The 23,417-nt window shown below is 30.9% G+C and overlaps 3 protein-coding genes and 1 long non-coding RNA gene across 8 annotated transcripts; 2 read left to right on the forward strand and 2 right to left on the reverse strand.

The window, feature by feature from the left end:
- The first annotated feature begins 5,586 nt into the window (after nucleotides 1-5,586).
- Nucleotides 5,587-10,131, forward strand: LOC129311261 (adenylate kinase, chloroplastic). 2 transcript variants are annotated; one of them, XM_054953430.1, is made up of 7 exons: nucleotides 5,588-6,050; nucleotides 6,409-6,504; nucleotides 7,657-7,785; nucleotides 7,855-7,989; nucleotides 8,633-8,779; nucleotides 8,973-9,047; nucleotides 9,674-10,131. In XM_054953430.1, the coding sequence occupies exons 1-7, from the start codon at nucleotides 5,838-5,840 to the stop codon at nucleotides 9,776-9,778; spliced, it is 900 nt and encodes a 299-aa protein (XP_054809405.1). In that variant the 5' UTR covers nucleotides 5,588-5,837; the 3' UTR covers nucleotides 9,779-10,131. The 2 variants fall into 2 exon arrangements, with proteins under 2 accessions (XP_054809406.1, XP_054809405.1); XM_054953431.1 differs by lacking the exon at nucleotides 8,973-9,047 and having other exon boundaries at nucleotides 5,587-6,050.
- Nucleotides 10,132-11,270: 1,139 nt separating this feature from the next.
- On the reverse strand, nucleotides 11,271-12,497 carry LOC129311262 (uncharacterized). Of its 2 annotated transcripts, none has more exons than XR_008593269.1 (3): nucleotides 12,356-12,497; nucleotides 11,560-11,679; nucleotides 11,271-11,434 (listed from the first exon to the last, which is right to left on the reverse strand). It is a non-coding gene; the product is annotated as an uncharacterized LOC129311262 (long non-coding RNA). The 2 variants fall into 2 exon arrangements; XR_008593270.1 differs by having other exon boundaries at nucleotides 11,271-11,445.
- Nucleotides 12,324-14,487, forward strand: LOC129311260 (peroxidase 17). Its single transcript, XM_054953429.1, has 3 exons — nucleotides 12,324-12,696; nucleotides 12,906-13,097; nucleotides 13,826-14,487. Exons 1-3 carry the CDS (start codon nucleotides 12,496-12,498, stop codon nucleotides 14,414-14,416), a joined length of 984 nt encoding a protein of 327 aa, XP_054809404.1. The 5' UTR covers nucleotides 12,324-12,495; the 3' UTR covers nucleotides 14,417-14,487.
- A 5,781-nt stretch (nucleotides 14,488-20,268) lies between these two features.
- On the reverse strand, nucleotides 20,269-22,687 carry LOC129310522 (uncharacterized). 3 transcript variants are annotated; one of them, XM_054952381.1, is made up of 2 exons: nucleotides 22,518-22,687; nucleotides 20,269-22,071 (listed from the first exon to the last, which is right to left on the reverse strand). In XM_054952381.1, the coding sequence occupies exon 2, from the start codon at nucleotides 21,777-21,779 to the stop codon at nucleotides 20,643-20,645; it is 1,137 nt and encodes a 378-aa protein (XP_054808356.1). In that variant the 5' UTR covers nucleotides 21,780-22,071; nucleotides 22,518-22,687; the 3' UTR covers nucleotides 20,269-20,642. The 3 variants fall into 3 exon arrangements, with proteins under 3 accessions (XP_054808356.1, XP_054808355.1, XP_054808354.1); XM_054952380.1 differs by having other exon boundaries at nucleotides 20,269-22,075; XM_054952379.1 differs by having other exon boundaries at nucleotides 20,269-22,079.
- Between the last annotated feature and the right edge of the window lie 730 nt (nucleotides 22,688-23,417).

The following is a 23,417-nucleotide window of genomic DNA, read 5'->3' on the forward strand; positions in this document are numbered from 1 at the left end:
TTAAATTCATTTAAATGTTTAAAGATGAATTAATAATCTAGTTCTTTAAAATTGTGACTTCATGATCTTACTGCTTGCATTATGAGAACTATGCAAATTTAGTGTTTGATGATATATTAGAAAATATAAGAGTATGTTCTCAAGTTTTAAAGCATCGGTTAAAGGTTGTGGGTTTGAATCATATTTTTATTTCAAGTTTTCATGGATCACGGTCCAACTATATATGAGACTAGATATGATCCTATACTCCTTAATGATCAAAGAATATAGTTTGATTGAATTACTAATTTCTCAGTGTTTGAAAATTTATCATTATGCTTGCTTATTAATCATGAAAATTTGTTAATTTCATGCTGATTGTTTTGGATATGGTTTGATCATAATATTAACATATGTGGCATTTGATTTATTTGTCGTATGAGATTTTAAAAATTTACGTAGACAATTAAAGTGATTTTATGTCATTTAAGTCAATAAGATTTTACATATATGAAAATATAATTTATATATATAAACATATATAATAATATGAGTTTTAAAAGCTCGTCATTAAAATTAATTTTTTTATATATAATTTAAATTAATAAAATATTTAAGTCTAATGAGAGATTTTAAAAATTTTTGTTGAGATTTAAATTAAATACATCATCGTGTGGGATAATAAATTCTCGTAGATGATGTGATTATCACTTTGTATATAGTAAATAAATAAATAAATTTTTGTAAATAAAATATAATATGGTTTTTATAATTTTAATTAATTTAATTAATAAATTTAGATTATAATTATATTTACCAATTATGTCTTTTGGTCATATGAGATTTTTAAATGTCCATATATCTCTAGAATAATTATCTTATCGTGAAAGTCAATAAGACTTCGCAGGTATAGCAATTAAGATTTCTATATTTAAAATACAAATTGTATAATTACGTATTAAAATATATAATATTTAATCCTTTATATTGTGAGGATTTTGAATTTTCGCAAATATTTAGGATAATCTTATTACTATAAAAGTTAATAAGGCTTTGCAGGTATGATGATTAAGAGTCTTTTTTTAAAAAAGTATATATGTATGAATGCACTAAAAAAATAATGATATTATTAATATTTAAAAATTTAAGTAAATAAACTAAGTTGTTAAACTCTTTTATCATGTGAGAGTTTGGATTCTCTACAGATATAAAGAATAATTGTATTACTGTATGAGCCAATAAGACTCTACAGGTATTGCGATTAAATTCCTATCATAAATATAAAAATAAAAAAATAAAAATAATTTTTAAACCCTTTTCTTTTCTTTATTCCAGAAATTTAAAAAATTGAGAAAATAGTTGAAATTAAATTATTTTTTGCAATTTAAAACATACATATCAAAATTGCAGAAATTATTTTATTTGTAAAATGGTGAATTATTTCTAATTAATTTCTCTTCAAACAAATATTTTTATCAACAAATTTTTAAACTCGAATTACGTGGACTTTGATCCTTATCACAAGGTACGTAGGCCTCAGAGTCAGATTTTGAGTCAAGTCCTTCCTGTAAATAAATAAACATTTCTCACTTAATTCATATTATTTTTATATCAAACATATGAATATAAAAAGGATAATTAAAATAATTTTAAAATCGTATTTATATAGCACAACAAATTTCAGGTAACCGTTCTTACGAACGGGTGTTGTGGGGTGCCTAACACCTTTCTCACACTCAATCAACTTCCGAACCTATTTTCTATTTTCGCAAACCACCCTTATCCACTTTTAAACTGTTTTTCGAGATTTTCTTCAAAATTTTGGTGGCAACTTTCATTTTTTTGATCTTCCTTTCGAAGGTCAGAACCTCAGCTCTTGCACTGTCCGCTCGCATTTTCGGGTGTGATAGTTGGTGACTCCATTAGGGAACCTCCGCTCTCGTACCGTTCGTGTCGCATTTTTGAGTACGACACTTATTATTTAGTTCCACCGGCATAATTTGTTAGGGGATAAATTCTAATAAATTTTAATTTTTTTAGACTTTGAAAGATCACGTGGCACTTGCTAAATACCTCTAATAATATTTGTTGGTGGATAAATTTTCTTCTTCAATTAATTATGCAGGGTAGGACTAGTAGCAAATTTCTCCCTTTTTAATTCGATCTAAAAATTTTTCTCCTATTAATCACGAGAAGAGCACAAGCATGGCGAGAAACTGGCATATTCATCCCTGATACAACACATTTTAAATTAAAAATAAAATACTTTGATGACCCTTTTTTTTATCTTAATTGCACAAACCTTCTTTCTATTTTAAAAATATACAATTTAGTCAAGTCTATTAACTTCCTAAGAAACATTCTAAAAATATTTTAAAAACTTATTTGCAAATTAAAATTTATATTAAAAAAATTATTTATTAATGTACCCCTCAATCTAATAAATCATAGATTATACTATTTTGACAGTTACATAATTTCAGTATAAAAAACATATTTATGAATTTTAAATTTTAAATTTAAATTATTTATATAATATCTCAAACTTATATAATTTTTATGTTATGTGATGAACAAAAATATGTGTTTGAAATTTTAGCTATTTAAAAAACATAAATAAGTTTCTGTAAATTTGTTAAAAATTAAAATTATAAAATGTTATAATACAATAAAAATTAATGCATTTTATAACATAATAAATATTCAAAAATGTATTTATTATATTTTTTTAGTTGTATGGAAAAAATATTTTTTGGCAAATATAGATTTTTAGATTATTCTTATGTTAAAAGGGGTATTTTAGTCAAATTAAAAGTTTTAAAGTTAAAACCAATAATTAACTAACGGTTGAATCGATATAAAGAAATCTTAAATATACAATGGAGGTTTTTATAACATATATTTTAATTTTATGGGATGTTTACATGAGTTTTCAAAATAGAGAGTGGGTATGTGTAATTGAGGCAGAATAGAAGAATGATCAGTATATTTTACTCTTAAATAAATTAAATTATTGTTTATATTTTTAAGGAAAAAGCACTATTTTTGGTTCTTGCACTTTATTTAGATTTTGATATAGATTCTTGCATTCTTTTTCAATATTTCAGGTCCTTATACTTGTTTTTCATCTACAATATCAGTCCCTACATTTTTAAAGAGATGTTGATGTGGCATAAATAATATTAATAATGTTGACATATCAATTAGTATCATTAATTTTGTACTTACGTGTCAAAGTGGTGCTGATATGGAGTTTTTAATTAAAAAGAAAAGGCTATACATTAAATTTGTACATTTTGCTTATCATTTAAAGAGTTTAGATTAGCTTTTTTATTTCATCTATTGTAGGGCCTTTTCTTTTATTTATTAAAAATTTTATGTCAGTATTAGTTTGATATGTAAGCATAAAATTAACGATGTTATTTGACATGTTTGCATTATTAACACTATTTGTATCACATTAATGTTTCTTTAAAAATATAGGAACTAATGTTGCAGGTGGAGAAAAGTGCAAAGACTTGGAGCATCGAAAACAAAATACAGCAACTTATACCAAAATTTAAGTAAAGTATAGAGATTTAGAATAACGTTTTTCCTATTTTTAACATGCATATAAACAATAAAATTTTAAACAAGATAAGTTTTTGTTTAGGTTTAATTTAAATAAATAACAAATTCTAAGCACACTAAAATAAATTATTTTTTAAATTTTAAATTTCTATTTTTCTTTATGGGGAATAGATCTAGTTAATATTAGAGGACACTTTATTACAAAAAAATAAAATAAAATAAAATAAAGGACACTCTGTGAATATATGTAAATTAGATTATTCTTTAAATCTTGATGTTAACGAGTCTTAACAGGAACCTAATTTGTCTTTGGTAAGTAGCTGAAGTCATCTCCCATCCACATGGGATAAGTAGAATAAGAAAAGAAAGATATCTAACTACTCAGTTTGCTTGATTTTCATAGTTCAATCTTGCAAACAATTAGTTGAAGAAAAGAATTTTTCTTCTTCTTCCAATTTCTACAACCCTCCCCTTCGCTCATCTATTTTATGGATCATTGCATGTAATGCCAATTACCAACTTCCATCTGAAGATTTGCGCATTACTTGTCATTGGAGATTCCATTTTCAGATTCCAATAATATAATAGCCAAGTTGCGCAGTCAATTTACAATTTTGATATCTCATATCCTCTCCTCTCTTCTCTTCAAATTCTCCCTCGCTTTGCTTTTTCTGCCCCCCTTCCATGTGTTTCCCTTCCCCATACCCTCTACTTGAGATATTCTTGTCTAGAATTTTATTTTCTTCATGGCTTTTTACACTTTTCTTTTTACCATTTATCTAATATAATTTCTCTTCAACTCAAAAAAATAAAAATAAAGGACGCTTTGTTTTTGGTTTTTTTCTTTTGCCAACAAGTACACTTTGTTCCATCCACTCCAAAAAAGTGAAAACCCTTTATTTATTAAGTTCTATTACGAGTCACTTTAAATTCTAAGAATACCAAGACTCACTTTTACCCTCCAAATAACAAGACTCGTTATAAAATAATGATAACTTAGTTTGATTTTTTAAGTTTTTATATAAAAACAGAAATTGCATTTGCATCAAAACTAGTTAAAAAAAAAAAAAGCAACGAAGGAAATATCTTCCATTCATAACTACAAAAAGTGAAGAGTCATGAGCCCAAGGACAAAGACGTTCGAAAAGGACAAAATAACTGAACTAAAATTAACCAATGCCTTCCCCATAACGATTAAGAGCAGGCTGTTAGAAAATCATCAAATCATTTGAGAAGACTCTGAATTTTTTACCAAAATAATCAAAAGAGTACAGTCAATAATTCCAACGTATCGAATTTATTTAAATCAAATTTAAAATATTTTTTTTAAAAAAGTTTATATAATTAAATTTGGTTCTAATTTTTTTCGATCAAATTTAGATTAACTCATCGAATTTGATCAAATTTACCAATTTTATGTATATAGAGATAAAAATTTCAAAAGTTGGATTTAAAGTATTCTAATATTTTAAAAAAATTTATATAATTAAACTTAACTTTAATTATTTTTAAATGAATTTAAAATACTTTGTTGAACTTAGTCTGAATTACTGACTTTACAAGAGAGGGAGTGTAGGTTGAGAACCCAACCATTTAGATCCACACCCTTGAAAGATGAGGCCGCCAGCCAATCATATAGCACTTCTCTAACATTACATATTATATAATTATGACCAATAAAAATCATTCTTGATAAAGTGTAAATATGGTTTTCAGTTTATATTTGGTAAAAATATATTTAAAAAATTTAACTATTTGTTAAATTTGATAAAAATACAACTGAAATATGATTTGAACATGTTCTTGATAGTTATCCAAACGGCCCGAAATCTCACTCAAATAAAAAGCCGGGCAGATGAAACATGACCAACATTAAATATTAAATAATGTACTGATTAAATTAATCACAAATACTGCGCTTAATATTCAAAATTTCTGCATATTTTAACCAATCACCGAACAATTATTTTTTTTTTAAAAAGGCCTTTTCACTTAACCTATATTAAAAAATAACTCCTTTGCTTGACTTTTTAATTTTCTTTTGCCAATTCCACCGCTCGCCTTGAAAATTTGAGGAAAACACTGAGCGCCAAGAGCCGCCAATCTGATCCGAATCGCTGGCGCAGGAGATTTTCATTTTCCGTTGAATTTTATCAAAAGTAATAACGGCGAATTGATTCCGAGGTTGTCACTCTTCGTCGTTGAGATCCAGAGAATTGAATTTCCCTATCTCGGAGTATCCGATTGAAAGCGAAAATAAATCCCAATAGCAAGCAAAGCGAACGAATATGGCGTGCATTGTAAATTTCCCAGCACTCGCAAATCCAAATCAGCCTCGCGCTTCTTCTACTCTATCGCCCGTTTGCTGCTCTGCGAACTTATCCAAGTCTCTTTCTTCTCACCTTTCTTTCTTTTGTTCATTGGATTATGGATTTAGCACCGAGGCCTCAATCAGATTTCACTTGAATAAGTCTTCGACGGCGAAGGCTGTCAATTCTGCGGTATGTGAAGGTTCTCATCTAAGTTCGCTTTTCCAATGAATGTTGGTTTTCTTCCTATCCCCTCTGGGGAATGTTAGATTAGTTAGTGCTGGGTTCATGTGAAATGTTCTAATTGCTCAAAACATTTTGAAATATGAGGTTTCAATCTTAAGCTCTGCATAATGAGAAATCCACGGTCCTTTCAAGGTAATTTGCTCTTTCGAAGCATCATGTTAATGCCATTATTATCTTCATAGGCTTGATATGATGACTTGAGTTAACGTTAGGTATTGGATGGGGAACAAAGAAGAAAGGATTAGTAATACTTTCCATATACGACTGTCTTTTCTGTGTCTGACAATCTCTGTAAACTATGCAGATTGTTGCATCTATAAAGCCGGAACCGCCGAAGATTATGATTTCCGGAGCTCCTGCATCTGGTAAGGGAACACAATGCGAGCTTATCACCAAGAAGGTATGTAATTTACTTTTGCCAGTAGTACTCCCATTCGAACAAGGCAGAATAGTCTTATTGATTTTCTTACTTGTATATATGTGCAACTCTAAATCATTTCATCTCTCTACAGCCTTTTGTATTGCGGTGTAGGCTACCGTGGAGTTTTCATTCTATATTTCAGTAAAGACATCCGTTAGTTTGCCTTAATTATTTGGAAAACGTGATCCAATGCAAAGTCTGCACTTTTATGCTGAGGAAAAACTAGGATAATTTGTGTTCATTGCTTATTCATATTAGTCAATTTAGTTTCCTCGCTACCATTGTTTTTGTTCATATTCCCTACGAAACATGACTGTTGATTGGACAAACATTTTGATAACTTTTATGCCATCATTTAGATCAGAAACTTTTAAATAAGTAGAGTATTTGATTGTTTATCCTATCAACTTTTTATGTTCTCGATTATCACAGAAGATAAAATAACTAGTTGAAAATAAAAAGAGAAGAAAATGAATGGAATACTTAGCAGTCCCACTAAAGTTTCTTCTGTTTAAACCATATACTCTAGAAGATGGACTGGCGGTCAGTTTTTTGGGCCTTTTTGAAGACCCTTCATTAGTATTTTGAATTCACTTAATGAACTAGAGTTCACAAATTCCTTTTGTTGCTTGATTTTCATTTTTATACTGCGCAGAGACAATAGTTTTCAAGTCAATAACTTGGTTGATGGAAGGAAAAAGGGTTGTGATTAAGAGATCACATTAACCTTAATTTGCTTTGGCCAATGCATCCTTCTGCTCTTTCTTTTTTCTTCTAGATGATAAGAACGATATGCCTACACTGCAACTGCAAAGAAATAGTTTGATTTGATTGTATGATGTTTCAAGGAATCCTCCACACCAATTTATATGGGTTTGGGTTTGATCTTGGAATTCCACTTTTTTATGCTGAATAAATTATCATAGTTCAAAAAACTAAAAATCTTTAGTTGACTATCCTGGGTATGCCTTTGCACGGTTGCCCCTATCTTATGTTTCCAGTTTCCCTGTGCTTGATTGTGTGCCTCTGTTTTTAAGATTTTAAAAAAAGTTACTGACTATGAGTTAAGTCTCTTATTTCTGGTTTTCCTTGGAAAAGCCAGATTGAATCAAGTGCTCATCATATATGCAGTATGGTTTGGTGCATATTGCTGCTGGAGATTTACTTAGGGCAGAAATTGCAACAGGAAGTGAAAATGGAAAGCGAGCAAAAGAATATATGGAGAAAGGACGATTGGTCCCAGATGAAATAGTTGTCATGGTAGGGAGAAAAAGATTAAATTCAAATAGTGCTTTTCATATCTGTGATATGTTGATGTTTATGCTGTAGATGGTCAAGGATCGTCTTTTGAAGCCAGATTCTAAAGAGAATGGCTGGCTTTTGGATGGATATCCCAGGAGCTTATCACAAGCAACTGCACTCAAGAAATTTGGGTTTGAACCAGATCTTTTTATTCTTCTAGAGGTAAGGATTTGTTGTTTCAAGGCTTGATATCATTAATCCTAAAATTTATCACATTCTATATAAACTAACAATAGTACTTCTCATCTCTGAGTCAATAATTATTTTTTCCTCGAGTAAATTGTTTATCCAGACCAGCGATGATACTATAAGAAACCCTCGAGGAGTCAAACTGATGTTATCAATTTTGTGATCATGGTACTTCTTTCATCCCCAAATGAAGTCATGCATCCTTTCCGGCATGAGGCAGCTAATGCCAAAGAGAAAACCGAGAACCACAATGTGAACTGACAAAGTGACAGTGAAGAGAAGTTTGCTATCTATTTAAATATGATTCACTTTCACACAAGACACTTAACATTGAGTGACCCCCACAATTTAGAAAAGAAAGTAATTAAGAAATAGAAAGCAAGACCAATATAATAGTTGGTTCTAGGAACATTGACATGCAAATAGTTTATGCTATGAACAAAAAGTGACATGGGTTTGACTTCGCTGGAGAGGAAGCAACTTGGGATCATAAATCTAACAAAGAAATTTCAAATGCAAATGCTTGAACCTTTGGTCTCTAGCCACACCCCACCACTCCTAGCTCAAGTGGCCAAATGCAAATGCTTTTGTTACAACCTTTTACTTTAATTTTTAGGTTTCTGAAGATGTTCTTGTGGAGAGAGTAGTTGGACGAAGATTGGATCCTGTTACTGGAAAGATATATCATTTGAAGTATTCCCCCCCAGAGAATGAGGAAATTGCAGCAAGGCTTACCCAACGTTTTGATGATACTGAAGAGAAGGCATGAATATGTTACCATAAATTTTCTCATGCTTTGTGTCCATCATGATTCTAAGTGTTCTGTTACAAAATGCTTTTTTTGTTTAATGACATTTAGAGTTTCCCAGTTTTTTGCAGTTAGCTTGGAGTTGAGTGAACAGTCAATTACGCCCTACTATAAGTTTTCATTTACTTTCTTGTTTGGTTTGACTTAGGTTAAGTTGCGATTGCACACCCATCATCAAAATGTAGAGGCTGTCCTTTCAATGTATGAAAATATAACCGTTAAGGTACGTTACAAAATGCCCCCATCCCCCACCCACAAAAAAAAAAAAAAAGACCCCGTACATGCATGGACATACATACATGCAGGTGCAATGACAGAATAGTTAACAGCGTGTATGTCCAGCTGCACATATGCTAATGTTTTTTCTCCTGTGAGATTAAGTATATTGTCCTGAGGGTTGCCCAATACTATAGCTACTGATTGTTTAAATAGACTTCAATTTTTAGGTCGTGTTGTCACAATATTTGGGTATGGGTATCTCTGTGACACGGTTTTATTATGGATGATGTGGAAATGATGGGATTCTACAATTTTTCCTATTTCTGTGCCTATTATGTATGATTTGCTCTCTTCCCTCTTTGCTTTTTGTCCCTTACTTTTCTAGGTAAACACTACTGGAAATGTTGGGCTAAGATCCCAAATGGTACTCAGTCCTTCTGCAGCCATGTTTTTAGTGGCTTGCTATCCTCATTGAAAACTGGATGATTTAATCTGGTCGTGGATGCCTGAATATTTTTGTTGATTGTAACACTTTGTTTCTTAAAATGTAAAATATGTAGTTGAGTTGGCTCTGCTGTTTATACGATATTTTGGTGATGAATCACGTCGCATTTGCTCGTGGTCTTTCAGATTAATGGAAATGTCTCCAAGGAGGAAGTATTTGCTCAAATTGATAGTGCAATTACAAATTTGTTAGACCCGAGGAAGGCTGCTTCAGGATCTTTGGCTGCATAGGAAAAAGTGGACTATTTGCCTGGAATGTCAACTTTTAATCAACATTTGCAAGGGGGATAAAGGAGCCTTCACGAAAAATAAAATGTATTTTCTGGACACTGAGTTGTTGAAAGATGGACGTGCTCAAAGATGTTTCACTTTATTCTGGCAAAGCTTTGTATGGTATTGTAATAGGATAGGCATACTTATCTCTTCAAAATAGCGTTTTGACATCGATCAACTTGTGGATGAAGGATTTTGTGAAATGTTATTTGTTCATATAATTCATTTTGATGTAGTAAGATAGTGGATACGAAGATTATCTACAGAACGCAATAATATGCAACCTGTGAGCTGTTATTTACTTGATTCTAGGTTGTTCTAAGCAATAATATCTTCGTCTTCTTCCCAGTATTTTGAGAGATAAAACTGTGATGTTGATAAAGGATACTTTTTGTTCTTAGAGTGGATGATGGCCACACACAATTGAGTAATTGCGCCAACATCTTATCCTGCTCATCTTTTAGAAGTTGCACAGCTCTTGTTTGCCTTTGGGAGGCAGTGGCTTTCACGATGATCAGCAAATTTGACTAGAAAGGAGGAAAGTGGTTGGCTCTCCCACCAGATATTTGATAAGGTAAAGTCAAAAGAATGTCCCATGCCTTATCCATCAGATTCAGATCAAACCCCACCATGGCATGTCCCCTTGACTTTTCTTCTCTATGCAGGTTGGTGCTCTAATTAAAATTCCATTACATGCCATCCTCTATTCTAAATTTGATAACTTACCCAATTTCAATGGGATCAGACACTTGTTGGAATGAGTTGGCAATCTACATTAATGGAACGAGAGATGCCGGAGATGAATTGCTAATTTAACCATATTTTTTATCTTAAATATTAAAAATAAAAAATTTAACATCTGAAAAATTACTAAAAATATCAATATTGTAAATAAAATCAAAATCATAAGTTGTAACTAATAGTCCACTAAATATTCGCTGTGGTCCTTGATTTGGGTGCACTTTTTTCTTTTCTTTCTTTCTTTCTTTTTTTTTTTTCTTTTTCTTGCAGTGCAGTCAATGCTAGTCAGTCAGTTCAATATTCTACCATATCAAAGCTATTCACATCTTTATTCTATACTTGTTCACTTTTTATTATAAGAAGTCATGAACAGAACAAAACTTATTTATATTTAATATTATTGATAAATTATAGATTACTCCATAAGAAAATTAAAAGGCAATCAGGCATCATGGTGATTTCATCAATACTTTTTTTTTTAAATTCTATATTATTTTTATTCAACCACACACAAATTTGGAACAGACTATTTCTTTAAACATAAATTACCTTATTTTATCAAAACCCATTCTTATTTCCATTCATTTACGCATTCAGTCTATCATTTTTTGTTTCCATAAAAAGGATTCCTTCAAGCAAACAGCAATGGACACCTACAAATTTTCACAATGTTTATTTTAAAATTTTAACCCTTCGGAGAACAAGGGAGTCTTTTTTTTTTTTTTTTTTTAATAAGCAGAACATAGGGTTCAATCCTTACGTAAAATCAACAAGGTCACTTACGTAAAATAAACCACTGAGATCTCATACAAAATCTTCAGACTGTACATAATCGGCACTTTCATGGCCGCTATCAATCTTGGACTTTCCATCCTGAAAAGCACCTATCAAAAAGATTAAAATAAATTCACGCATGAATGTGAGATTTATTAAAGTTCTCATTCTCCCTTCAGATCTTTTCCTTTTTCAGAAGAGAAAAAGATTGAAATCAGACGCACCATACTGAATCCGATTCAGATCAGCATAACCGATTGCTATAAAAGCAGCACTCCGCTTTGCTGACTCCGGGGCGCAAATTGCAGCCAAACCAGTAGTTCCTCGCCACATTCATCCTCATCCTATGGATATGGTATAAGCAAAAGCATCAGATCCTTGAAAACGAAAGCATCATGTGCCCCCCACTCACAAGCAACACTTTAAATTATACTCCCTCCCGTCCAATTTACAAAATATTTTTTAAAAGTAATTTATACTTTAAAATATATAATATCTTATAATAATTAAATTATTTTTTTAATTTTATCTCTTGTTAATTAGCATGAAAATATTTAATATAGTTATATTATTATTTAAAATTAAAAATAAAAATAAAAATACATTTTATTTTTTTATGATATTAAAAAAATTATGAAATAGCTGAGAGTGTTCAATAATATAGATGAAGGAAATATATTTTTATTTGGATAATAAGTACTCCTTCAATTTAAAAATATAAGATATTTTTAACAGAATTTTACTTTCAATAAAATAATTATTTACTTTTAAACTAAATATATTTTTTGATATCTATTCTTATATAAAGTATGAAACACCCTACCACAAATACAAAATTATTATAAATAGAGACATTTTTTTAAAAAAAATATAATAATTATATTTTAAAATATTTAAAAATATATTTTTAAACATTTAATTCTTTAAATAATAAACAGGTCCATTTTTGTCATGTTTCCATATTTGTAACTGATCATGCCCTGTGACTGTATCGCAGCGTCGGTAGTGGTGATTCATTACCTCACATGCATTCATTACACTCGTCGAACATTCATTCGCTCCGTCACGAAATTCCAGCCAGACCGGTATCCCCGGCTTCAATTTATAGAGTTCATAGAGGCGCTTCCAATCAACTTCTCTTGGAGTAGGAACTACCGACCATGGCGACAATATCTCTGCTTCTCATCTTTCTCCTGCACGCTGCGACGGTGATTTCTGCGGATCTCCGACCTGGCTTTTACCACAGCACGTGCCCTGACGCTGAATCGATTGTCCGAGGCGTCATGAGGAAAGCACTAATCAGGGAGCCACGAAGTGTGGCCTCGGTCATGCGATTCCAGTTTCACGATTGCTTCGTCAACGTGAGTCGCTCACTAGTACTCTTTCACCGTCCAAAGTAAATTCAATTCAAATTTTACAGTCTCACTTCTGTCCTATCTAAAATTTCGACCCGTTGCTTGTAAGCTGCATTTGATTCCCTTGAGAAATCTTAAATACGACGAGCCGGAAATCTTGAAACAGTATGAAAATAAGAATTGGTTGAATCTGATGAAAACCTTGATTCGTGAAGGGATGTGACGGTTCGATGCTGCTAGATGACACCCCGACGATGCTTGGAGAGAAATTGGCACTGTCGAACATAAATTCGCTGAGATCCTATGAAGTGATTGACGAAGCAAAGGAAGAACTGGAAAAGGCATGCCCCGGAGTCGTTTCTTGCGCAGATATCGTAATAATGGCTGCCAGAGACGCCGTCGCACTGGTACTTACTAGCTTCACCTTCCTTCCTAAACTTTTTTTTTTTTGGGCCCCTGAAATCTTCCTTCCTAAAGTAAACACAGATCTGTTAACTGTAATTAATCATCAATTGTCTTTAAAATTTTTATTTTGATTTTTCGATGCCCTGTATAATAATGGGTCAAGGAGACATCTATTTGTGATCTGGGACTGAACTAACTAGAAATAAATTTTGAATGATATATGTTTAAAATAAAATAATAGTAATGAATATTTAATTTCAAAAAACAGTATATAGTAAACAAATGGTAATATCCATCCATACTCCACCATCTTAAAATGAAATAACTTAAAATCTATTAAAATTTGAAGGCGAAACAAAGTCTATTAAATGTTTTTGGTTTCCCATGAGATCCTGAATTGCACATAACTTTTTATAAGGTTTCAAAGGTTAAAATCAACTCCCGTAAATTATTTGTATGAGTAACCCCCATCTTTACTGAGTCCGTCTGCATTCGCACGGATCGCAATGAGTGAATCTATGGATATTTATGTAATTTTGCCTATAGAAGGACAAAAATGCCATTCTCCATCAAACGTATTTGCTTTGGCGTTTCTCAATGACTTGTTCCCCTCCGCAACTAACCCAAATTTTAATTAATTTCTCGTTTCAAAATCATTAGTTAAATAATTTCATTTTATCACGAGTCAGTCAATAACAAATTAATTAGAGTATTTAAACATGTGTTGCAGGCAGGAGGACCTGATTGGAAAGTAAGACTGGGACGACTAGACAGCTTAACAGCAAGCCAAGAAGACTCAAACAACATAATGCCCAGTCCAAGAGCCAATGCAAGTGCCCTCGTCGATCTCTTCAGGAAGTTCAACCTAAGCATCAGAGACCTCGTAGCCCTCTCAGGTTCTCACTCCATAGGCCAAGCTCGTTGCTTCTCCATCATGTTCAGGCTCTACAACCAGTCTGGTTCTGGAAAACCTGACCCTGCCATTGAACCAGGCTTCAGAGAGAAGCTAGACAAGCTATGCCCTCTCAACGTGGACCAGAATGTCACTGGCGATCTTGATGCCACTCCATGTGTGTTTGACAATCAATACTTCAAGGACTTGGTTGCCGGTAGAGGCTTTTTGAACTCGGATCAAACACTCTTCACTTTCCCTAAGACTAGAGGGTACGTGGAACTCTATAGTAGGGATCAAAGTCAATTCTTTAAAGATTTTGTCAACGGGATGCTAAAAATGGGCGACTTACAATCCGGTCATTGCGGTGAGGTTCGGAAGAATTGTCGAGTGGTTAACGGTCATTCTGATCATTTGTTGTTAGAATGACATCCGCATGATCATATAGATATTGTCGAGGTCGTGTTGCTGTGAAATTATAATATATGCAATTTGCAATATTAGTGGGCCTTGGGATGATAAATAGTGTATGTATCTAGGAGGCTATCTTAAATTTTTCTTTAACATACAGATCTGCAGGAAACTAAAAAAGAGATAAAAGGTATTCAAGACCCACTGTTAGATTACTAGGATACTTGTAAGGTAAAACAAATTGTTACAGCAAAGTAATTAACATGAACATTTGGATCTTTGAAATGGATGTAAATATATTATTCAAAACAAGAGTGTACAAGGAGAGCTTAAAAGCCTAGGAAAAAACAAAGAGAAGGAAATTACATCAGAGAGTTAATCTTAGAGAAAGCTTTTAAAGTATGCTTAGTAACTGTCCAAACGTATGAGAGAATAGCATTCACAGCGAAAGATTCGTCATTAAAGATTCTACAATTCTTAACTTGCCACAGCTTCCCACACAAAATACTAATCCCAATCTTTCAGGAGGTGTTGAGGCGAGTTGTTTGAAGATAATGCGTAATTCAAGAAATAAAGTCACTCCTATAAAAATCAAAATCGTAGTTAGTTGTGCACTTATTAATTAAATTTATTCCAAGTTAATATATAGAGTTAGTTGCACACAAGAATCATGATAAGATGATCCTGATAAATTTAAACTTAATAAAGGAAAAAAAAATTATTCAATTCTCTTGTAAGTTGACTCGTTCAATATAAAAATGTCATCAAGCAATTCCATTGTTTTTTTTTTTTTTGGTGAGAGAAGAGAAAAGTGTCTAAATTTTATTAATGTCCACTTACTTAAGGTGGATGAATACCATTAAAAGAAAAAAGAAAAGGCCACAAGCTAGGATAGGGCATGTTTGGTTCAATGCCATTGCACCTGTGTAACGCAATCTTAATATCATAGATCTATGATTCTAGACGCCGACACTTGAGACCTGCAACAAATAGCTTTGGAACATGAGATAAACTTTATCTTTAAAAAGAAAGGAAGATGAGATAAAACAAAAATTTAATTGATCAAATCAAACTGAACCATCATCTGACGGCACCGAGAACAAGGTTCAGTGTACTTTAGACTGTAAAAACTATTTGCATTAGTTTTTTTTTTTATTGGGCTTTGACAAAGCTAAGACGTTTGTAGAGGCCTAATTCCTTCATTTGAGCTCGAGATTTATTTATTTATTTCCTGCCAACCAGCTTGTGACTTGCAAGTGCGGAGGCCTACGAGACATGTTTGCGGAAGCCCAAGAATTTGATTGCCAAAAACGTGGTCAAACTGTTTATGTAAAATAAATTTTTTTTGAATAAAAGGCTATAAAAAAACCGTGTAAATAAATATATTATAAAAAATATTTTGACACATCTTATCAACACAAGGTTTAAAATGTACGAGTGATTAAGATCAAAGATCATAAAACTCCATTCTAATTTTCTTAGGCAAAAGTTACACATTTATAATTAAATTTAGAATTTCAAATTTTGGATAAATAAAATAAGGTTGGGCAAATTAAATAAATTTGAAAACCATAAAAGAACATGAGTTACAGTGGCTATAATTTTAAATAACTATAAATAAAAAAAATTTAAAATATAAAATAATTATAATAACAAATGAATTTAGATTTAAACCAAATTTAAATCTATAATCTTTTTGTATTTAAATGGAGAATTTAGCCCAAATCCAAATTTAAATTTTTGTTAATCCAAATGCAACATTAAATAATGTGTATAACTAAATAATCAACTCCATTATCAAAGTAGTTAATTGAATTTTTTTGTCAAAGTTACCTTCATTAAAAAAATTGAAAAATGACCTTTTTATATTGTTATATATTAATTAGGTAATTTTTAAAACTGCAGAATGTTCCTAAGGTTAATATATTATTTGGATATGTTTTTAAAATATATAATTTAAAATTTTATCACAAAACACATATTTCTTCCGTTTAAAAATATAAGATATTTTTTGAGAAGTTAAATATTCAAAAATGTAAGGCACTTTTAATCTTTTAAGGTGTAATCATTATTTTTTAAAAAAAAGTGCTTCTATTAATAATAATTTTATATTTATTGTAGGGTATTTAATAGGAATATTATAAAAAGATAGGGTTAGTTTAAAAGTAAATAACTATTTTATTGAGGATGAGATTTAGTTAAAAATGTCTTATATTTTTTAATGGAGGGAATATCATATTAGAATTCTGTGGATTAAAATTTATGCCACATTTTGTATGCTAAATATAATTCCTATACATATATCTTACTCTCTCCGTATTCTTTTCTTTTCTTTTTTTTTTTTTGCCCAAAGACTTCCTCTATTTTTAAATTTATAAAAAATAATCAATTCACATAATTTAAAAAAAATTAATTAAATATAATAATTAAATTTGAAATTAAAAATTTGAACTGAATTATTTCTATAATTGATAAAATAAATTTATCTAATGAAAATAAACATTAACTAAGATAATTTAAAAAATTTGATAAATATTTTTTAAAATTTATAATTTACTTATAAATGAAAACAAAGAACCATATGATAATTTTTCTCATATTAGAAAATGAGGTACTCCCTTTAATTTTATTTATAGAGAAGGGAGAGGATTTTTTTTAATTTATAAATCACTTTATTAAATTTTCATAATAAATTCTCTCATTTCCCTTTGATTAAATGTTGAAAGGAGAGTATATGTTGTTAAAGTATATATACCCCTTCTGTTTTTATATACTTCCTCTATTTAAAAATATAAGATATTTTTAATCGAATCTCACCATCAATAGAGTAGTTATTTACTTTTAAATTAACTTTATCTTTTTATATTTACCCCTATTAAACACCCTATAATAAATATAAAATCATTACTAATAGGGACACTTTTAAAAAAAAGGCAATGACCACACTTCGAAAGATTAAAAATGCCTTATATTTTTTAATATCAAATTTTTTAAAAAAATGCATTACATTTTTAAATGGATGGAGTATAAAATAAAAAAATTATACCACACAATTTAAAAAATTTAATTAATTATTATAATTATGTCTAAAAATAAAAGATGTAGACTAAAATGTCCTTGTGTTAGTCAACATAAGCATACGTTAATTGTTTCTCATTAATATAAATTATGAGAGGTGATTTAAAAAATGTGTGATAAATACTTATTGGAACGGATGATTTTGATTATAAAAAAATATAAGTCAAAAGTGATAGTTTCTCTAACAATAAAAAATGAAAGGAGTATTTAATAAGAATAAAGTTAAAAAATTATTAAATTTTTAGATATAGTTAATAAATTTTAAAATTTTTCTTAACTCTGGTAAAATATGTTAATAAGTTATAGGACCAGAAGAGTATACTCTCTCTATCTCAAATTATAAGACACTTTTGAAAGAAGTTTGCTGTCCTAAAATATAAGTCACTTTGAAAAAATTAAAGTTTCATTAAATATACTTATTTGAATATTACCATTTCTCTCTATATCTAATACTAATTAGGTGTGAATTTGAAGGTATTAAATGAATGATAGTTTTAAAAATTTATATTTTTATTTAAAAAATAAAGTTATTAAGTATACTTAATAAGAGTTATTGATATGTAAAATTTTATTTAAAAATATTTTATAATTTAAAATGGGGGGAATATCTTGTAGCCATTCAATATGCTGAATCACTGATTTGGCCAACGGAGTGAAGAATTGATTTTTGACCTTGAAGTGAAGAATTGACATTGAAACTTTCAAATTATTGGTTCAGCTATGAAGGAGTTCTCGGTATTCCGCAAAAACTTGAAGAAGCCACGCTAAGTGCGCGGGGGCTGCGTCAGGACCTAAATTTAAAAGGTGTGAAATAATTTAATAAAAAACTAATTTTTTTAAAAAATAATAATTATGCCAAAATTAAAATTATAATAATATAAATAGTTTTATCATCATTTTTTATTTAAAAAAATTATATTAAATATATTAATATGATCTTATATTATAAATATGCTCTTCATATTTTATCTAAATCACTAAAATATTATATAATTAATAAGTTTTTGAGTCTAAATATTTTTTATTTAATTAAGAGGGTACAAAATATTAAGAGTATGGGGTGTAAAGTTATAAATTTTTACATATCCCACTTATAATTTTTATCCAAAGTGACCCAATGTGGCTCGTGATTGTGGATGTGTATATACTATGCAAAAACTTATCTTTTTTATTATAAAAAATTTCTAACTAGCTTATTAAAATAAAGAAAGCTGATTAAGTCATGAAATTTAGCTAAAAACAATAAATTTTTAATTTTACCCACATTTCAGTGAAAAAAATTAAATTTACATTACATTTTCTTTCATAATTAAAGAATTTAAATAGGAAATCCAGTATTATATATTAAGCATTATCAGTGTGTCTTCTAATAAGGACATAAGAAAATACCCAATTACTCGTATTCACCCTCTTTTATTGTGCTGGTATTTATTTTTTAATATTATTGCACATAAATAAAAAATACAAGAAATATGTATAAATATGACATGTTTTACAAAATTTATCCTTTATTTAATAACTCTAAAAACATTGTAACAACAAAAAAAATTATGATTGTTCCAATGATAAAAAAAGAAAAGTATTATCGAAAATTACCGTGAAGTTTTGAAAAGACTTGTAATATAAACCATATTTTTCCCTAAAATAACAAAATATACAGTGCAACGGAGGGAGATTCGCCAATCAGATATAATGGGAAACATATAAATAAGCTACAAATGATAAGTAGTACTGTAGTAGCTTTTTCCCCCTTTCCTTATGATCAAAATCTGACTCGGCAATAATCATAAATACTCCTTTCATTTAAAAATATAAAATATTTTTTAAAAAATTAAATGTATAAAAATATAAAATATTTTAAATTTTTCAAAATATAATTATTATTTTTTTTTTCAAAAATATCAATATTAATAATGACTTTATATTTATTGTAGGATATTTAATAAGGATAAATATAAAAAAAAAGGATTAATTTAAAAGTAAATAACTACTTTATTAAAAATAAAATTCAGTTAAAAATAATTTATACTTCTAGAGAAACGGAGTATATTGCATGTGACAGTTGCGATAAATAAAACAAGCATGTAATTGTAATCTTAGAACTAGATCCAACATGATACGGATAATTGCAGAAGAAGCATAGCAGCAACAAAGTCATTTTATATTTATTGCCACGAGAGTAATTATTTTTTTTGGAAAATGAACTGCATGGCCCCAATAATTTTAAATAAGTTGTAGTAGAGTCCCAAAATCTTAGCTTGATACAAGTTAGCCCTTGTAATTTTTATCTAGGGAGTCTTGAATTTTAATTCAGTACAATTCCTATAATTTTAAGGATATAAAACATTAGTCTTTAAGTTTCAAGGAATGACTTTATTCCTTATAATGCTATTTTATGAAATACAATGACCAACATTTTAAATGGTTAACAAACTATAAAAATCGGGTTACACCAGATCAAAATTTAAAAACTAATTTTTAATCGAATCAAAATTATAAGCATTGAGTCAAAGATCAATAACTAAGTTTTAACTGAATCAAAGTTCAAGACTAGATTTTAACTAAGCCAAAGCTATAGTATCAAACGATTAATTTTTTTAGCTTCGTCAAAAGTTGCCTCTCGTTACTTAATCATAGAAAAGTTCATTGAATAAGAGTATGACACTCGAGCAACTGATAAATTCCCAATAGATGGATCACCCTTTCACAAAATGACTAAATGAGTAAATTCTTAATTACCCTCTTGAATAGAGAAGAAGCCAAAAAAAATCAGTACAAGGAAAATAATCAGCTAGGTAAAATGTCTGAACATGAGATTCAGATTTTCAATACATTATTCTCAGAACTAGTGCCAGATAGCATATGCAACACAATAGAGAAGTTATTCAAATTCACGCCATCGTTCTATCTAAACTCATGTTTTGTTGTCAATTAAAGGGACACAACTTTAAAATGAGAGAAGCATTCTATGGCAGGAAACTAACAATCTAATTATACATTTAGTCAACAGAAATTAAATACAAAACAAAACATGAACAAGATAAAGGCCATTTACGGGGACCTAAAAAAAAAAAAAAAGGAAGTAAAAAAAGGAGCATCATAATTCCTACCTCAGCCACAGGCTTCTATCATGACAGACCCGATTCTTGTCAATGTAATTTGAATATTATGACTGCACAGCTTTATTTTGTTTGATACATGACGGTGCCTTGAACTCCTGACATTTCCACATTGATGTAGCTTCAATCGGGATCACTCTCTCTGTGGTTGATTCAACTTGAAACAAAGGTATATTAACAAGGCCATTTGCGTCTGCATTGATATCAGTCAACGAAGAGCTTCCAGCCCTTCTCTCTTCCTTTGGCTGTGCCTTATCTTTAGATGTGCAAATGCTCAAGGGTAACTTCTTAAGCTTCACCCTTCCCCTTTTCTTACCTATGGGAGACAAATCTTCAGAGATTTTCTCTTTTGACTGGCTTGACTCTGCTTCCCCGTTATATATCTCCATTTGACTGTATTTATCATATCTACCTCCCTTCTTATCTTCCTTGCTTGAGCATGCCTCTTGGATGGAAACTTCATAGCCATTTTTGCCTCCTACTGCATGGCCATTGTTCAAAGATAAGCAATCTTGTCCTACTGCCATACCGGCATCAGAGACTTCGGTTATTTCAAAGCTTGAAGAGCTTTTAGGCTTCTTGTGCTTGTTCCCCTTTGAGTCTGAATTTGGAGAATTTTTTGAGATTCTAGGAGAGCTGTTCATGGCTCGGTGTAACTTACGGGCTAACTCTTCATCTTTCCTACAACTTTCGACCGGTTGGTTTTTTCTGTACAACAGCTGAACCGGTAAGTGCTTCTTTAGCTTGTTCCTTTTCAAATTTCTTTCCTTGGAAATTGCCTCTTCAGAAAAAGATGCAACCAAATCTAATGCACTCTTGGCTGCAGCAACAGCCTTTGCTGCTCTTGCAGCTTTTTCTTCGGCAGCAGCTCTTGCAGCTTCTGCGGCCTTAGTAGCAGCTTCAGCTGCTGATTTTGAGGCCTCAGCAATCTCCTCATGGGTGAGGTTAGGGTTATTTGAATGAGAATTCAATAAATGCTTAAGGCGAGCTTCAAATTCACTTGAACAAGAAGATGAAGAAGGAGAAGCAACCTCAGAAGCCCTAACACATGAAGAAGCAGCCAGAGATGGAGAAGCAGCAGCGTCACCATCACAATTCTGCTTCTTCAATCCAGCAAGAAGGCGCTTCCGAGGAGGCAAAAGAACATCACCATCCAAGTGATTTACATCGCATCCGTTGTCCATGCTACTCCAAAACTCAGAGATAACAAATAAATCTTCAAATTAATTTAATCACTGCTCCATTGGCATTCTATCAGCACCTCAATTATCACACCTTTCACGATCTAATAATTCACATACCCAACTCCACGTCGGTGATGAATGAAGATTTTGAAAAGGAAAAAAAAAAAAAAAAAGAAGCCCACAAGGTCCTTTACAAACCCTGGACAAAATCAAGACCAATTCGCGCACTGGTCACGGTAATTTGTTGGATTGCTGCGAACCACCTTGCGAAGATGTTGGACTCGTCTCAACCCTGGCTACCTTAAAAAAGAGAATAAAAATAACAGGATCAACTCAACCCAATCCGAAACAAATGATTTGCGTTAGTTCATACATTAAAAAAAGAAGAAAAACAGCAAAACACATCAATTGTCCATCCTCATCTATCCCCAGTATTCTTGGCATCCAGACAAAGCGTCATGGATGCATAATTCAGCAGCGGAGTCAAAGATCAAAGACATACAGAAATTTGATTCAGACATCTAAACACCAAACTCATGCAGACAAGAATAGCATAACCTCGATTCCAGAAACAAAATCTAGCAATCAAAGAAGCAGAGAATCAGAATTAATCAGAACCCACACTTGGGGAATCCCGATCGCACGGAATTGCACAAATCAATGAAAATTGAAACGCGGTTCAACGAAATTTCGCAACAAGAATCAGTGCCATTGACAAGGGAGAGGGTCCACAAGTACCTGATCTTGATGAGTAGTAAAGGGAAGATAGAGGGATAAACGGCGAGCTATAATTAGGGTTTTTCAGAGAGAAAAGGGTTGTGCGTGGGGAAGAAAACCCAGGGCAACAAGAAAACCAAAGATCTTTCTGTTTTATATATATATAATTGCATAGTGTGAGATAATTTCGATTGGTTCTGGTTCTAGAACGGTAATAAGAGCCCCCAAAGACGCAGTTCCACAAACAGACCAGTTACTGCTGTTCATTTCTGTCTGAGTAAAACTCTTTTTTCCCTGATCAAAACCTTTCCATGTTGAAAACCTTTCCATGTTGGTTTAATTTTAAAACAATTAACATTTACAATCGTACTCGTATGAATATGATGCCCCCAATTATATCATTCATTCCATTCATGTGTTTATACCAAGGCACATAAAATCGGATCATGGCATTGAGTCACGGATTAGTGGTTCAATCGGAGTTGAACCGGCGGCAAACCGGTCATGATTAAAATAATACAATTTAAATAAAAAGACATTAATTATAAAAACATTCAACCAAATCCAACCACTCAAAAGTCTAATAATAATAAAATACTATATTTTTGAACTTAGCATGCTCTGCCTCTAATTTTTCATTTTTTGACTTCAATTTCACTTTTTTTTGTTATCTTATTTCCAAATTCAGAGCTTTAAAAAATTAAAAATAAAATAAAAATAAAAAACGACATCATTTTAGGGGCAAAAGTTTAAAAAAATAATAACCCGATTAACCCGGTCAACCCACAGGGTTATCCGGGTTACACCGGTTCACTCTCTCACCGGTTAAGGATAAACCCAAACTGGACAAGGGACCAGGTCACCAGTTTTCGGGTTGACCCGGTCGGTTCGGTCCGGTTTTTAATACCATGTGTTTATACA

This window comes from Prosopis cineraria, unplaced genomic scaffold, assembly GCF_029017545.1.
Source record: "Prosopis cineraria cultivar Desert tree isolate PC_DT_omini unplaced genomic scaffold, ASM2901754v1 PC5, whole genome shotgun sequence".
Lineage (NCBI taxonomy): Eukaryota > Viridiplantae > Streptophyta > Magnoliopsida > Fabales > Fabaceae > Prosopis > Prosopis cineraria.